We start from the raw sequence: 15,524 nt of genomic DNA, 5'->3' as shown, positions 1-15,524 counted from the left end.
TGACAAGCGCTTCATATAGAGGGCTTGCAGCAACATACCTCAATTCAAGACTAATATCGTGTGGCCTTGAAGGTGTGCAGGTTCAACCTGAGGACCCGACCTACGAGCCTTCTATACACACGATGCTTCCTGTGTGTGTGACCCGACCTAGATGACAGAAGCATCCAGGTCGCTTGATGCCTTGGGCCTCAGACATCCTCTGGCCTCGAGCCCTTTTGTGGCCTGTGAGGCATCACGAGGCCTGTAGCCTTTGTGCGTGGCAGCTCGTCATGTTGTTGGCCGATGTTTCCGTGTGACAAGACCGGACACGACACTTGGTCAACACTTGGAACCTCGAACGGTCCGCCAACGACTTATTTTCTGTGTCCATGTACATCTATACGCACCATCTGTGAGTCGCACTAGTTTTATCTCAGAGCGTTGCACGGTAAGAATTTTGGAACGCAATGCTTTGTACGTTCAGTATGAGACCACTCAGTGCTCGCACTGCCCAGCCTTGCCAGCGAAAAGGTCAAGATAGCCCCATTGGCCAGGAATCCGGCCGCGTGGAAGGTTAAAAGTATTTTGGCTCATGCCGGCTGGGATGTAGGTTGTCAATGAAGCTCTAGTGTGATTTGGGTGAGTTATGCGGCAATGCACCCTGAATAGGGGCCGGGATTAAAGGGGTCAAAATAGCCCGGCCGAGGAGGAGAGAAGGGGAATGCGAGACAAGCATGTAGTGTTTTCACCAGTAATGCAGAAGTAATGGGAAAGCATTTTGTCTAGCAATAGAAAGAGACATAGGTGATAACTAGAGAATTGTCTAGGGTAGCGAGTTGGTGCAATGCCTCGCATACCTGATCCGCCCACGATCGCTTCCGACGGGAAACGAGCCAGCAGGGAATCAAGACTTCATAGCAGTGCACGGAACTTGGAGTTTATATTCTGGTTTTGATGCTTCCGCTTTTGGCTTTTGCGGTTTGCGGGCGTCTTGTCATTCGGTCACAGCATCAGAATGAACGGTGTAAAGACGTGGGGAGAATCAAGTCGGGCCCCAAGACGCAAAGTGTGACACGACACAAGAGTCACAAGAGCGCGTGCAAGTAAGAAGCAAGTATGAAGTCACACCATGACTTGGACATGGGGAGAGCATACGCATAGTATTAACAGCGCAGCACGGACACGTGCCGTTGATGCGTCATGTCATGTTCAGTATTTGGTTCCTGGAAAAAGATTGGTGCGTGTTAAACGAGTTTCTATTCCTCTTCCCCCCTTCTCGTCCAGTTGCGGTTAGACTGTAGTTGGCTTCGAGGGAAAATCACGGCAGGAAAAGCTCCCCTCGCGCATGTCGATTGTCGGCAATCCAGAGTACCGAGCAGAACAAGAAAAAAAAGAAAAAAACGACCACGACTGGGCAGAATTGCGCAACGGCAAGTGGTTCGATTAAACTTGGCGCACCCGGTGCTGCCAGTCAGCCAAGCGTGTTTGCTACCGCGTCCCGTGGCTCAACCACCTTCAGTCAAATCATGAGATGGGTCAGGGATTCATGACCCAAGTGCCTCACGACGCGACACCGTCATTGGCCTGAGGTAATGGATTGCTCAGGGTAAATTGCATTGTGGCCGGGCTTGTGTTGCCGTTGGATGATTTTGCACCGTCATGGTGCCGCAGGGCGAAGCAGGGTGCCCCAATGTCGCCTCGTGCTGCCTGAGGCAGCAGTGCCCCTGCCCGCGGGCCGAGAAATACGCTGCTGGTCTGAGGAATACGTCTGTGGTGCAAGTGCTGGCGCACCAGAGCTCGGCGCTATGGGACCCGTGGTTTTTCTCGACGACAAGGGTTTTCTTTCTGCCATTCCTCCGTCGAGACAGTGCCTATACCCGCTGCGGGACGTTGAGCTGTACGGTGTGCGGCCATATTCCTCTGCCAACGTTGGCAGGGCCAGTTTGCCCACACTGTGACTCGCACGGCCCTCGTGTAACCACGCAGTGAGCGCGCACACCGTGCAAGGCCCCGCAGTGCGCGTCGATGACCTCGGCGCCATGCACACTGTATATGCACCCAGGGACCTGTGCCAGTTTCCGGGCTTGGGGCTCTGGGCCTCTGGCCGTCTCTGTCTCGCATCCGGCCTGACATGGACGAAGATTGCTGAGTGCCAAAGGGCCTCTGGCTCCGTGTCCGCCTCCACCCAGCCCGGCGACAGGCATGGATTTCAGCCTCTTGTCCATCAGAATAGAGGCTTCCCACCGTCTAGTTCCCATGTCCATCGCGACAACTGTCTCCACGGGCCACCTCGAGCGCTGACGGAGACGCTCAAGCTGACACGACTGCATCGCGGCCACGATCAGGGCTGCCAAGCGTGGATATTTGCGAAACGGCCACAAGCAAGGCACCCGCGAGCCTCTCAGGGCTGCCCGGCACCTCGATATCCAACAGTCAGACGTCAACCGTCAACTCGTCAAACTCAAATCAAGCGCTTGGTGAAATTTCTGCTGGCCGCAGTTCCGGCAGCTCTGGTGCTCGCCGTGAAGCCGGACCAGGCTCCCAGTGCTCAAGCTCCCTCTCCCTCTCTTCCTCTCTTCTCGCGCGCCCAGCCCCCAGCCCAGCCCAGCCCAGCCCAGACCAGGCAAAGGCGAAACTCTACGTCCGCCTTCACACCATCTCTTCACCCATCAATCATTCATCAATATCCATTCTTTTTCTCCCCGTCGTTTTCATTCCTTGCTCTGTCCCATCGCGCGCATCGCTCTCGCCGCGAGGCCATCTTCTCCGTCGTCTGCACATTTGCGCATCATCGCTGCTGTTCCGCCCTCCGACTTGCTTCGACCGCCGCGACCGACCATCTAAAACCCCTGCCCGACCCGTCTGCGTCTACTGTCTGCCGTCTGCCGCGACTGGTTGTCGACGGACTGACTCTCGCCCCTCTCACCTACGCCACGCCAAACGGCCACACCGGCTTGGGCTGCTCAGGGCTGTCTTGTCCCGTCCCGTCTTCTTTTGCTTCGCTGCTCACGGCCCGGCGTCAGACTCGTGGAGTTTGCGAGGCAGACCGTCCTTTTTTTTTTTCCCGCCCGGTCGCCGTTCTCGCTGGGCAGTCACTGTGATAAGTGATAACCTCTCCAACCTCACCTCTCCTCCACACCACCCTCTACTGGCTCGCCCGCGTCGCAGCTGCTCATACACCCGCCGTTCATCATGGCCATGAACCCGAATATGGGCATGGCCAACATGAACCCCATGGGCGGGCCTGTCGGCGGCGCGCCAATGCCCATGATGAACAATGGTGTTCCCTTGAATCCTCAGCAGGCCGCCGCCGCCGCCGCCGCCGCCGCACGACAGTCACAGCTTGACAATCAGCGCGGCGTCCTCAACACCTACATCTACGAATACTTCATCCGCTATGAAATGTTTGACTGCGCTCGCTCGCTGCTGTCGAGCAATCAGCAGGTAAACGTCCACAAAGAGGGAAAGGGTGGCAACGCCGCCAACGGCGAAGATCCCATGGACACCGACTCCAAGGATGACTTGGACAAGCTGCCCGATGGCCTGCCGCCTCCCAAGCTCCCTATGCCAGCCTCCGACTCTTCGTTTCTTTACGAGTGGTTCTGTCTCTTTTGGGACATCTACAACGCTCAGCGTGTCAAGGGTGGCAATGGCACCGTCAACCAATATGTTGCTCACACCCAGGTATGTCGAACCCCAGAGGCTGTTCTCACGTCCCGCCACAGCCCCTACTGCTCTGGACGTGCTCGTCTCGTATATCGCATCGGCTAATGCCAGGCCCTCCCCGACAGCAACAGTCCCGATTGAAGCAAAACCAGCAACAAGAGCTGCTGCGTCAGATGCGCCCCAATGACCTTGCGCAACAACAATATACAGCCCAGATGATGAGAATGCAGAATGGCAACATGAATATTGGCATGAAGCAGGGCAACCTCGCCCGTGCTGCCATGGCGAACAACCAGAATAAGTACGCTTCATTGAACCCCATGACGGTGTAAAACGACGTCGTTGCTAATTCGCTGTGCCCTGTCCCAGTCCCCAGATGATGATGCAGCAGGCCAAGCAGAACCAGATGCAGCGTGATCCGTCTGGTATGGATCAGAGCCGTGATCGCCCGTCGTCACCCGCGTCCGGAGAGAATGCGCCGTCACCTTCCAAGAGACCACGTATCGATGGAGGAACACCTTTTAACCCTAACCAGCCCGGGATGGTCGCCAACGGCCGACCCGCTCAAGGCATACCCGGACAGCAGATGCCGAACAACCCAAACGTCGCAGCCGCTCAGCAGATGCTGACCGCAAATGGTATCAACCCAAGTAGCTTAAATCCGCAACAGTTTCAAAACTTTGTCAACGCTCCGCCGGCTGCTCAGCAAAAATCGATAGCCACGTACTCTCAGAACCTGCAACAGCACCATGGCACCCAGATGGGCAACAAGCAACAAATGCCAAACGTCGGGGGACCTCAGAATCAGGGCTCGCCCATGATGGGGCCAGGACCTGACGGAACTGCGCTCAATGCCTTTTACAACCCTACCGGTGAAATGGCTGGTCCAGGGGGGATCCGGCCAGGCCCTGGCGGTGCCCAAGCCGCTGCGGGGAGTAATCATGCCTTGCAGGACTACCAGATGCAGTTGATGTTGCTGGAGCAGCAGAACAAGAAGCGCCTCATGATGGCCCGCCAGGAACAGGACACCATCACTGGCATGCCCACAAGGGATGGAGCCGCTCCTGGTCCTCCGGGCCAGCCGGTTCAGGGCCCCAATGGCCAGTCCTTCCCTGAAGCTTCCCCGCAGACGATGCGGTCTGGAGCGTCACCAAACCCTGCCGACCAGATGAAGCGTGGCACCCCCCAGATGAACAATTCGGGCATCCCGTCACCGGTCCCTGAAGGTGCTCAATCGCGCGAGTCTCCCAACCCGGCCATGAACTTTATGGGCAACCAAGCCGACCCCAGCATGGCACCTCACTTCTTCAAGCCTGGTACCGACATGACCCAGGCCCAAATGAACGGCATGAGGCCACCAAGCTCGCACCCTGGACAGCCATTCAACGGTCAGATGAACCCACAGCAGATGATGGCAGCACGCCAAATGCAACAACAGGCACAGGGGCAACAAGGACAGCAAGCTGGCCAGGGCGCATCAGGGCAATGGCAACAAGGTCCCAATGGTCAAACGCCTCAGGGCATGCAACAGAACCAGCAGGTGCAAGGAACGCCGCAACAACGATCGATGCCTCCACCTTCGGCGCCTGCCGCCACTGCGAATCCCAGTAGCCGAACGACTGCGTCGCCCCAGCAGGCTGCGGCTGCTCCTCCGACGCCAAGTCAAGGGAACAAGCCTGCGCCCAAGAAGAAGGAGACAAAAGCTGCCAAGGAGAAGGTAAGAATATGGACTCCCCCCCCTTTCCTCAGTATCTGTTTCATTTGTATTCGTATCTTGCAAAGCTAACATGTATACAGCGCGCCGCCGCCGCCGCAAAGAAGGCCAGCCAAAATGCCAACCCTGCCGGAGCTACCCCAGCCGGCGAGAACCCGGGCGAGACAGAGGCCACGCCAGTGACGCCTATTACTCCGGGCAACGCAGGATTCAACAAGAATGCGCAGAACGGAGTTACTGGCGCCAATGCACAGGCCGCCACGACCACCACTGCTCCAGCTGCTGCACCGGCTCCTCAAGCCGCACCTGTACCGCCTCAGGCCCATGGCGATCCAAGTCAGAACGGAATGATGGACAATTTTGGCAGCATTGTAAGTCTCCAATGAAATATTTCAACTATATTTTGACGTCCCACTAACTGCCTGTCCAGATGGAGTTTGGATCTATGGAGCTTGCCAATCCCCTGCAGTCTGGCGATGTACTGAACGACTTCGACTTCGACTCGTTCCTTCATGAAGACAATACGGAGCCGTTCGATTTTAACGGCTTTTCAAGCATGGAAGGAGGTGATCCGATCGGAGCCGAGTAGAGCTCAGCGGTACGGGAACAGAAAAAAATATGCATATTTGTAGGGACGAAAAGACAAAAAACGAGGACAAGTGGGTGAAACTTTTTTATGGCTCCGACCAGTGTTTCTGCTACCCACTCTTTGCGTCATTGTGGCTCAACTCTAATCTGGCATCATTCGACACGGCGCTTCAGGAGGCTTTTACTATATCACGGAATTTCTTTCCTTTGTCATGCGGTATCCAGGCTCTTGGGAGAGAGGTTGCGGACTACAGATGGGAAAAAAAGAGCCGTTGTTTGTTGAGTATCGCATGTTTGTGCCGCTTCTATCTCTTGTTATTTTCCCATCGTCCCCCGTTTGTGTGTGGTTTGGCTCTCGAAGAGTTTTTTTTTTTTTTTTTGGACGTGTCCCTCTCACTTTCTGCGGGGAGTGGCCGGGTTTCAGGCAGGTGGAAGGACATTGAGGAGTTGTCGTTGCCGTATCCCGATTGTTTTGTGTTTGGTTTACGTCGAAAGCGGTCTTCGAATATATCATACCACGCCCCGTTATGCAGATCAACCGCGGTGACAAGGATGCTTAGACACAGGTCTGTTTTTTTTTGACTTGAGATGAATGCACCGAGAGCCCTTGACTTGCCCAGTAGAGATTTTGTTTTTCACATCACATCAATAGACTCAGGATATCATGTCGACGTGGATTGTCAACTCAAGGGAATCTGTGTAAAACGATAAGCCAAACGCCACACACCATGATACGCCCACCAAGCCAGCACTACACGATGATGCCCTATCATCAGTGAATCAATCATCCTCGGGCGGCAGCTCATCATCAATATACCGTATCAAAGAAACCCTCATTTCGGTGGTATCGTTCCCCCGCAGCACATCGCTGACAAAATGCGCCTCCACCTGCATCTGCACCATTTCCAGAGCACCCCTCAGCACGCCACACAAGATATTCGAGTACCACAGTTCGTCTTGGGCTCGCCCGTCATCCGGGAGCTCGACAAAGTCGGCAAGCGGATTCTCGTCGAACAGCAACGAGAATTGGTTATTGTCCGAGGTCCAGTTCGTTATCTGGGGCGTGATGTTGAGGAAGATCTTGAAGCCGACCTGGTTTCCGTCAGTATGGGCCGCGGACAAGAGAAGAGGGTGGACGCGACACAGGGGGGGGCACACACTCTTGCAATCATGTCGGCTGTTTCCCTGAAGTTGGCACATCGCTTCATGGTGTTGGACTTGGCGAGATAGTCTTCTATGAGGCGTAGACCGATGTTGTAGCCCATTTTGTCCAGCTGCTTGTTCACCTCGGCGTAGTCACTGTCAAAGTCTTTGCAGAGCTGGGCTACCACCGTGCCGTACGTGAGGGTCACGAGTTCGGCGTTGACTTTGTCGATGCGCGTCCTGAGCTGTTAGATGGCTGGTGTGGTCATTCATGGGAGGCAGGCGGAGGCGCTCACTTCCATATTCTGGGACTTGTCAGTCGGGCGGCTCGTACGGCAATTGGGAAGGGGACGGAGGGACGGGGACGTACTCTTCGCCTACGCGGGAGGCTTTGCTCGCCGCCATGACGGAGACCGGGGGAGGGGAGTGGTGGCTGCTCGTGGTGAGATGCCGACCACAGGTGGCAGCAAACTTGGAGCGCTTTGTAAACGGTGGCCTGTCTCGAGACCACCTCAATGCGAGCAGGGCGGTTCCATCGCCGTGCTCAAGCTCCGTGCTTGGTGTCGGTGCTCGGTGGTGGGGACAAAATCACACCTGCAGCATTCATAAGGGAACAATCGCCGGCCCGGCCACCAATCGCAGACCCGCAGTTCCAGCCTTGGACGCGGGAAAAAAAAGCTCCCTGCTCAGCGGCTGCGATGACCACGGCTGCAATCCCTCGACATTCTACCTCTGTACAGACGCACCGACCTTGCTGCTCCTCGAGCCGTTCAACAACAGCATACGCCGGAACCACGTTCTCTCCGTACCCCCCGCCAAAATGTCTGCCGAGAAGCGTCCCGCTGAGGACGACCCCAGCTCGTCGCAGATGCTTGTCAAGAGGCAAAATGTTGGCACGTCAGCGGGTGCCCTGGCGCGGCTGAACGCGTCCAGTAATGCACTCGTTCAAACGGTATGTTCAAAACACTCGCCAGACGAGACAGAATCTCAGCTCACGTGTTGCCAGAATGTTAGAACAAGTTCCCTGCAAGCCCCGGTCATGGAGCTGTCCGGCCACACGGGGGAGATTTTCACAGCCAAATTCGACCCGACGGGCAATCTGATCGCGTCGGGATCCATGGACAGAAGTATACGTATGTACCTGGTTTGGAGGGGTTTGGCGCGGCTCGAAACCCGGGGATTTCTTGCTAACACGACACGCCAGTGCTCTGGAGGACGTATGGCGACTGCGAGAACTACGGACTGCTAAACGGGCACAAGGGCGCCATTCTGGACCTCCAATGGTCGCGAGACTCGGAGGTGTTGTTCACGGCATCGGCGGACATGCATCTGGCCAGCTGGGACCTGACGTCCGGCACGAGGATACGCCGATACGTCGGGCACGAGGAGATTGTCAACGCCGTCGACGTCGCGCGGCGCGGGGAGGACTTGATCGTGAGCGGCAGCGATGATTCCACCATTGGGATCTGGGACCCGCGCAGCAAGCACGCCGCCGACTACATCCAGACCGATTTCCCCGTCACGGCCGTGGCCATGTCGTCTGCCGGAAATGAGATTTTTGCAGGCGGTATCGACAACGACATTCGCGTATGGGATCTGCGCAAGAAGTCGGTCGTGTATTCCATGCTGGGGCACTCGGATTCCATCATGTCGCTCAGGGTGTCGCCTGATTCGCAGTCACTGGCGTCGTACGCCATGGACTCGACGGTCCGGACGTGGGATATTCGTCCGTTTGCACCCACCGAGAGACATATCCGCACGTTCGACGGGGCGAATGTAGGCATTGAGAAGAATCTGATGGGTGTCAGCTGGGACGCGGACGGCAAGAAGATCGCCGCGGCGTCGGCGGATGGAACCGTGGTCGTGTGGTCGAGCGGGAACGGCAAGTTGTTGTACAAATTGCCCGGGCACAAGGGGACCGTCAACTCTGCCGAGTTTGCGCCGGGCAAGGAGCCGATATGTAGGTCGTTATCGAGATTCTGTATGGGTGCGCTCGCTAACTCTGGCAGTGCTCTCTGCCTCGTCGGACAGGACCATGCTCCTGGGAGAATTGAAATGACGCGAACTGAAACGAGGTGTCTATGGTGGTTGTGGCCACGAATCACAACGTCGGCAATCAGGCAGGGCAGGGGCAAGCCGAGCAGAGCGGTTCATGCCGAGCAAACGGGCGTTCTTGTCGTCGAGATGACAAGCTCCCGACTAGTCTCAATGGCGTCACGGCCAACAACAGACCTGTTCCTGGCCGTCAGGCCGAAGGAAGTATTGCGTGGGGCGGGCGGTACCGCGCGTTCATCGGCGTAGTACGTGGCAGCCGTCAGGAATAGGGGTCACGGATGACGAAAACGGCGGCATCGTAGCTCTAGGGGAGAGACCGTCAGCGGTGCCGCAAGCCAATCTCGACTAGAGCCACGGACTGCGCGGCAGGATAATTCTCTTGCTACCGAAGAGCAGCGCCTGCAAGATAGAAGACACATGTTGCGCGGCGAGGTTGTGGCCCGCAGAGATGTGTCGAGCCGATACTCATGCGACATCCTAGCGCATTGCCCGTCTCGAAATGAAGTGCGAGAGCGTCTCTCTTGTCCCATGCCAGCAAAGCATGTGTTTCTGTGATTTCCCCTACAATCGACAACATCCGTGACTGCTGTTCCTCTTCTCCTGGAGCTGCTCGGGATTCGCACGCGGAAAACAGTCCGACTCGTCACCGTCTTTGTTCTTGACAGTCCTAAAGAATGGAGCAAGTCATACCTTGTACATTGATCCAGTAGAACCTAACGAGGTTGAGAAACTACTCTGGCCTTTCTGTCTGTAAAGAATTACATTGTTGGTCTAAAATACTGCCAGTATCGACCTCGTGGAAGTGAAGTAGACACACTTGCGGGAAGAATCAGGCCCGACCTGAGCACGCTCTGTTACACGGTGGCGATCAAGCCTCAACCTCAACCCTGACTTGCTGCAACGCACAAAGGTCGCAGCGGGCCTCGTGATACCCTCGCCTGCCGCACGAGGGCCCGGGCAGCTGGGCGCGTGGGAGTCGCGCGTCTCGACCCCTTGGTGCCTCAAGTCAGGGTTACTTACACAGGGACCTTCTTGCACAAGCTCGCTGGTCAGGTCTTTGGATGGAGGAACCAAGGCCTTTGAGACGACGACGTCACGTGCGAATCGAGTCTATTGCTCCGAGCCCTGATCATTGTGGCCGGTGATGACGGCCCTGGCAGTGCGGCCTGTTCGCTCCGGGACACGGGCTTGCCACTAGTCGAACACGAACACGTCGAGACAGCACATTGTACAGCAGAGCACGAGTTTGCGGCAAGGGCATTCACACAGCCCGCTGATGGATGGATCGGATAGATGGTCACACCACACATGTCTGCGTACTGCCAAGGCAAAAGTGAGAGCCGCAGGTCGACGTCACATGGACTCGGACCTACGCAGAAAAGAAGTGTCAGCAGGGGGCCCGAGGGGATTTACATTGAAAGCTGTAGCTACTCTATACGGGTCGCGTGACTGGCGCACTCCTTGCCTGCTCGCCGGTGTTGTCGTGCCGAGTCACGGTCCGGCCACGGCGACAAGCGACCCGGCCGGAGAGTCGAGGCTCGAGACCGAGTTACCAGGTCCAGTGGGAGCCGCCGAAGCGCCCACGGGAGAATCCGGCGCTGCCGTCAGACCACGCGCAATGCTCCGTGTAGCGTGCGGAGAGCACGGAGGCGGAAGGGCCATGGTCAAGACGCTGATGGTTCCACCACCGGCTGGGCTCGATGAAGCCAGGGTCGTCGAGAAGCTCCAGGGCCCCGTCGGCGCCTGAGACGTCGTTGGACTCGGCACTGCGGTTGTCGATGGAGAAGTTGCAGTTGACGTGGGTGGACACGCAGTAGCGGCCGCGCATCTGGTTTCCGGATGGCGTGGATCCTCGTGCTGCACGCGAGTTGCTGTTGCTTCTGTTGCTGCTGTTGCTTCTGTTGCTGCTGTTGCTTCTGTTGCTGCTGTTGCTTCTGTTGCTGCTGTTGCTTCTGTTGCTGCTGTTGCTTCTGTTGCTGCTGTTGCTTCTGTTGCTGCTGTTGCTTCTGTTGCTGCTGTTGCTTCTGTTGCTGCTGTTGCTTCTGTTGCTGCTGTTGCTTCTGTTGCTGCTGTTGCTTCTGTTGCTGCTGTTGCTTCTGTTGCTGCTGTTGCTTCTGTTGCTGCTGTTGCTTCTGTTGCTGCTGTTGCTTCTGTTGCTGCTGTTGCTTCTGTTGCTGCTGTTGCTTCTGTTGCTGCTGTTGCTTCTGTTGCTGCTGTTGCTTCTGTTGCTGCTGTTGCTTCTGTTGCTGCTGTTGCTTCTGTTGCTGCTGTTGCTTCTGTTGCTGCTGTTGCTTCTGTTGCTGCTGTTGCTTCTGTTGCTGCTGTTGCTTCTGTTGCTGCTGTTGCTTCTGTTGCTGCTGTTGCTTCTGTTGCTGCTGTTGCTTCTGTTGCTGCTGTTGCTTCTGTTGCTGCTGTTGCTTCTGTTGCTGCTGTTGCTTCTGTTGCTGCTGTTGCTTCTGTTGCTGCTGTTGCTTCTGTTGCTGCTGTTGCTTCTGTTGCTTCTGTTGCTTCTGTTGCTTCTGTTGCTTCTGTTGCTGCTGTTGCTGCTGTTGTTGACCGGTGGTGCCCCCGAGCCCGAGCCGTTGTTGGTCTGTTGCACCAAGGCGTGTCCGCTAAAGTCTCGAAACGAGCTGTTCATGCCGTCGGCATCGCGGCCGCCTTGGCCGCCGGCTTGGCCATCGAGCCTCTCGTACCAGGCGAGAGGGGCTCGGCCTCGATCCTGGCTTCCGTCTCCGTCTCGAGGCGGGCCTGCGTCGCCGTCCTGCCTTTGCCGACACCGGTCGTCGCACCGGTGCTGGCAGTTGGGGTTTGTGGCCTGGCTATTGGATCTGCCGGGGTCGGACATTGTCAAGAACCGGGAGTCGATGGGGCTTTGGTTGATCTGAGGAAGAGAAGTTGCTGACTTGTCGCAGTTGCTGCTGCTGCTGCTGCTGCTGTTGTCGTTGTTGTCGTTGCTGTCGTTGTTATTGTTGGGATACTCTGAATTCTGGAACCTCGACAACGCGGCGAGCGGCGCATTATTTAATGCCCGGAATGGACGACTACCAAAGCCGCATTCGGTCCCCTCCGAGTACAGACCGCAGTGTCCAAAGGCCAGGTTGGCCTTCCACTTGGACAAATGGGTGCCGACACAGGAGAAGACTCACCCGTCTGCTTGTCCCGTTGAAACAGGTTGGACGTACGAAGCTGTTGGGCCATTGTCACGGAGCGTGCTCTGGCAGCCTCGCACAACCAAGTTGAATGGACGGCCGTTTTCTCCTGGACAATGAGGACTCTGCTTGGTGTTCGACTGTCCTTTGTCTCGGGGACCTGAGACGGGGATCTCTGATGCCCGACTGTTCTTTTCTTCTTCGTCACCATCATCATCGTCATCTTCTTCTTCATCTTCGCCTTCTTTCGTAAAAAAAAAAAGGAAAAGAAAAGAGCTGCCCGTGGCCAACGACGAGGACAAGACAATGTTTGTACGCGCATCCCGGACAACCATACGTCTTGATCATGTGGGCTCGGAATCTCTGATTGTCCAGTCCTGGGTTGAATGGACTCTGCATTGTGGCATGCAACGCCCTTTCATTCCTGACAGGCATTCCTTGTGCCCGCCGCCGAGTGAGAAGCGTTTTGCCCTCGTACAGTCGGGGACGGCAGCACATCCAGGGGACGTCGATCGCAGGGGCGAGCGAGCAAAGCCTGCCGTCACTTGAACGTGTTGACCGCGTTTCCCCTTTCAACGACTGCTTTTGACGCAGGACGGGGTGCCCATGCCCGGGTTCAGTGCTCAATGGACTGCCGAGTGTCAACGGTGTATACTCGTACGTGGGCATAGCTGCTGCTCATCAGTCAGAGCCTTGCTCTCTCATAGTCTCGGCCCTCCGTCAGCAATCCGCCCGTGAGTCGCGGTCCTGGCAGGCGGTTTTCTGTCAGTCAGCCGAGCCGCCGACGATGGAAGCCGCTGCGCCGACTCGGATTTTTGTCCGTCGTCCCTGGGATCGGGCAACTTCACTGCAGGCCTTGGATGAGGTGAGTGCCGCTCCTGCTTGCGTGTATCGTTGACCGCCACCGCTTGGTTTTGGTGTAGATTACCACTTGCTTCTTGGGGTTGCTCGCTTCCAGACAACCACAGACTCGTCGTGCTCTTGGAGCTTTTACGACAAGGTCCCGTTCCACTCGGACTCAAGGTCGTACAAATCCGAGCGTGCCCCATCAACCCTAACCCCGGCCAGTGCTTCGTATTGGGGCTACCTCGGAATTGATTTGCACCTGGACCCTTGCTCGCGCATCTACGACCTCGTGGTGTAGCCATGCCGTCAATCAAGCTCAAGAACTAGGTGCATAATCCATCTGGTTGGACTCGGAGGCGATAAAAGCAGTCGTGCTGCACGTCACAACAGAGCCCTGTCGTCAGTCCGCAACCAGCTCAGTGCTCGTCGGATTCCGAGCCATTCGACAGTTTCTGCCTGTCGCATCCCGAGAAAGGCTCCTATCCGGGGCCGTAGTCTCCCCCGGTGAGCCGTGACGACGTCGGTGTCAAGTCGTCATCTTTGCCGCGGACAAGTTCGTCCACACCTTGTTTGGTCCCCTGGAACTCGTGACTGTCATCATCTACGTGTCCGGCAATCGTGTTGAGGTCAAAGACTCGCCACGCCGCTGTTGAGTATATGTGTTTCTACACGTCTTCACATGGAGCTTGTGCCTTCGTCAAGACCTCATCTGGCTTGCCCCGACTTGAGATGGCAACAGATGCGGAAACATGGACTACTGCACGGCAAGAGTGACTTTGCACCCGACATTTCAAGGAGACAAAGCACAGAATAGCCCGTCAGACGGGGACTTTTTACAGAGTCGCTTTGGCACTCAACGACATGCTGGACTCGTGCAGTTGGATTGCCGATCCTGGGTTCCATTCACCTACCGAGCCACTCCTTGACAGCGGCCTTGGCTTCGTCGACGAGCCCCAGCTCCAAGGGACATGGCAAATTAGGAACACTGCCTCTGACGTTGGGGTGACAGGATACTGGGCTCACCTAGGAGCATTTGCACGGCGCCCCTGACTCCTGAATTCAAGGCAGAGAATATCCAGCCGCGCGTGTGAGGCGTGTGCTCGCCCACAAAGATCAACTGGGTAGAGGCAGCGCGTCAGCCTAAAGAACCAAACAACACGGACTCGCGCACATCCGTCTGAACCTCCCCGAGGCTCGGCGCTCCCCGGCACCAGCGTACTCACGTTCTTATGCACCCTGAAGTTCTCGGGCATGTACAGCTCGTGCTGCCCGGCAGACGGGCTCGCCCAGGGTTGTCGAGCTTCTCCCAGAAGCGCTCCGAGTAGTCGAGCGCGACCTTGCAGCTGGTGTCGTAGACGAGCTTCTCGCGCACCAGGGCTCGAACGACTGCGGCAGTCGGCCGAGGCCGCCGTCGACCGTCTTCCACGTATCCGCACTCTCGCAGAGCCGGCCGTAGAGGTATTCCCAGAAGCTGCCCTGCGGGTCCTGCTGGCTGTCGAGCACGTCCGTCGTGTCGAGATTCCCCCTGAGATGCTGCGATGTGTAGGCAAACTCGGACCAGCGGTCTCCCTGCTGCCCGTCGAGGCCGCCGTCGCTCCATTCTCCGTGTGCTCTGTACATGCTTCTGGCCATTTCGACCATGAACTCGTCCCCGGGCAGGTGTTTTGTTGGAACGGCCCATACAAGTCTCGAGTCTGAAGTGATGCGTTCTGTGCTGGCAACGGTGCCCTGGGTGTCCAGGTCAGACTTCGCCTCGCCTGCTCCGTAGGTGAAAGAAATCAGTCCGGGTACGTCCTCGGACCTCGAAACGTGGATGATTGCCAAGCGAGAGTTGATTTCAGTCCCAAGTTCAAGTTGGATCGGGAGAGAGAGAGCAAGACGCCGGGTAATCAGCGACAGGCCGTAAATAGCGAGAGGCGACAGTTGGCGACCCATCGTGACAGGTTCCACGAGAATTGGCGGAACACATGCTGGCAAGATGTCCGTGCAGCAGAGTCTATACGACCAGAGCCGGCAATTGTCAGTGCCAAGCTGAGATGCCGCCTCTTGCTTCAAGAGACGACACTGGACAGGTCCCTCCCCCTTGACCTCTTGCCTCTCAAAACGCCTGGACGGTGAGCAAGAGGGATCCCTGGCCCCCAAAGAACGCACAGTCAGCGAGCTTGAGCTTGGCCAAGTCTGCTCGCCGAAGGAGCTGAAGCAGTTGAAGCAATAAAACGCGGATCCGTACGCAATCTTACTTGGCACAAGATGGCCCGTGTAGCCAGACGCTCAACCAGAGAACGCAGCCGTTCTGTTAAGCACACGGGCATGCTTGTGCAGGCGTGTGGTTACATCCGGAATCGTCGACAGCATCTATCTGGCAGGGATTGAATTACTATCGC

At 56.7% G+C, this 15,524-nt stretch overlaps 5 protein-coding genes across 5 annotated transcripts; 2 read left to right on the top strand and 3 right to left on the bottom strand.

The window, feature by feature from the left end:
- Positions 1 to 3,171: 3,171 nt before the first annotated feature.
- Positions 3,172 to 5,948, top strand: MAM_06898 (SOM1 protein; the record flags this gene model as incomplete). Its single annotated transcript, XM_040825696.1, has 5 exons — positions 3,172 to 3,663; positions 3,771 to 3,946; positions 4,015 to 5,362; positions 5,443 to 5,730; positions 5,790 to 5,948. The coding sequence occupies 5 exons, from the start codon at positions 3,172 to 3,174 to the stop codon at positions 5,946 to 5,948; spliced, it is 2,463 nt and encodes an 820-aa protein (XP_040676253.1).
- Positions 5,949 to 6,727: 779 nt separating this feature from the next.
- Positions 6,728 to 7,495, bottom strand: MAM_06897 (TRAPP I complex, Bet3; the record flags this gene model as incomplete). Its single annotated transcript, XM_040825695.1, has 4 exons — positions 6,728 to 7,039; positions 7,108 to 7,330; positions 7,387 to 7,395; positions 7,461 to 7,495. 4 exons carry the CDS (start codon positions 7,493 to 7,495, stop codon positions 6,728 to 6,730), a joined length of 579 nt encoding a protein of 192 aa, XP_040676252.1.
- Positions 7,496 to 7,910: 415 nt separating this feature from the next.
- MAM_06896 (WD40/YVTN repeat-like-containing domain protein) lies at positions 7,911 to 9,149 on the top strand (the record flags this gene model as incomplete). The annotated part of the gene is made up of 4 exons (XM_040825694.1): positions 7,911 to 8,042; positions 8,097 to 8,223; positions 8,295 to 9,050; positions 9,100 to 9,149. The coding sequence occupies 4 exons, from the start codon at positions 7,911 to 7,913 to the stop codon at positions 9,147 to 9,149; spliced, it is 1,065 nt and encodes a 354-aa protein (XP_040676251.1).
- Positions 9,150 to 10,694: 1,545 nt separating this feature from the next.
- Positions 10,695 to 12,529, bottom strand: MAM_06895 (uncharacterized protein; the record flags this gene model as incomplete). Its single annotated transcript, XM_040825693.1, has 4 exons — positions 10,695 to 10,911; positions 11,009 to 11,688; positions 11,745 to 12,286; positions 12,328 to 12,529. 4 exons carry the CDS (start codon positions 12,527 to 12,529, stop codon positions 10,695 to 10,697), a joined length of 1,641 nt encoding a protein of 546 aa, XP_040676250.1.
- A 1,090-nt stretch (positions 12,530 to 13,619) lies between these two features.
- Positions 13,620 to 15,075, bottom strand: MAM_06894 (L-amino acid oxidase; the record flags this gene model as incomplete). Its single annotated transcript, XM_040825692.1, has 3 exons — positions 13,620 to 13,786; positions 14,398 to 14,526; positions 14,577 to 15,075. The coding sequence occupies 3 exons, from the start codon at positions 15,073 to 15,075 to the stop codon at positions 13,620 to 13,622; spliced, it is 795 nt and encodes a 264-aa protein (XP_040676249.1).
- Positions 15,076 to 15,524: the final 449 nt, after the last annotated feature.

Source organism: Metarhizium album (assembly GCF_000804445.1).
Source record: "Metarhizium album ARSEF 1941 chromosome Unknown scaffold_25, whole genome shotgun sequence".
NCBI lineage: Eukaryota > Fungi > Ascomycota > Sordariomycetes > Hypocreales > Clavicipitaceae > Metarhizium > Metarhizium album.
Note: the sequence above shows the minus strand (reverse complement) of the source record. Positions and strands in the feature narration are given on the sequence as shown.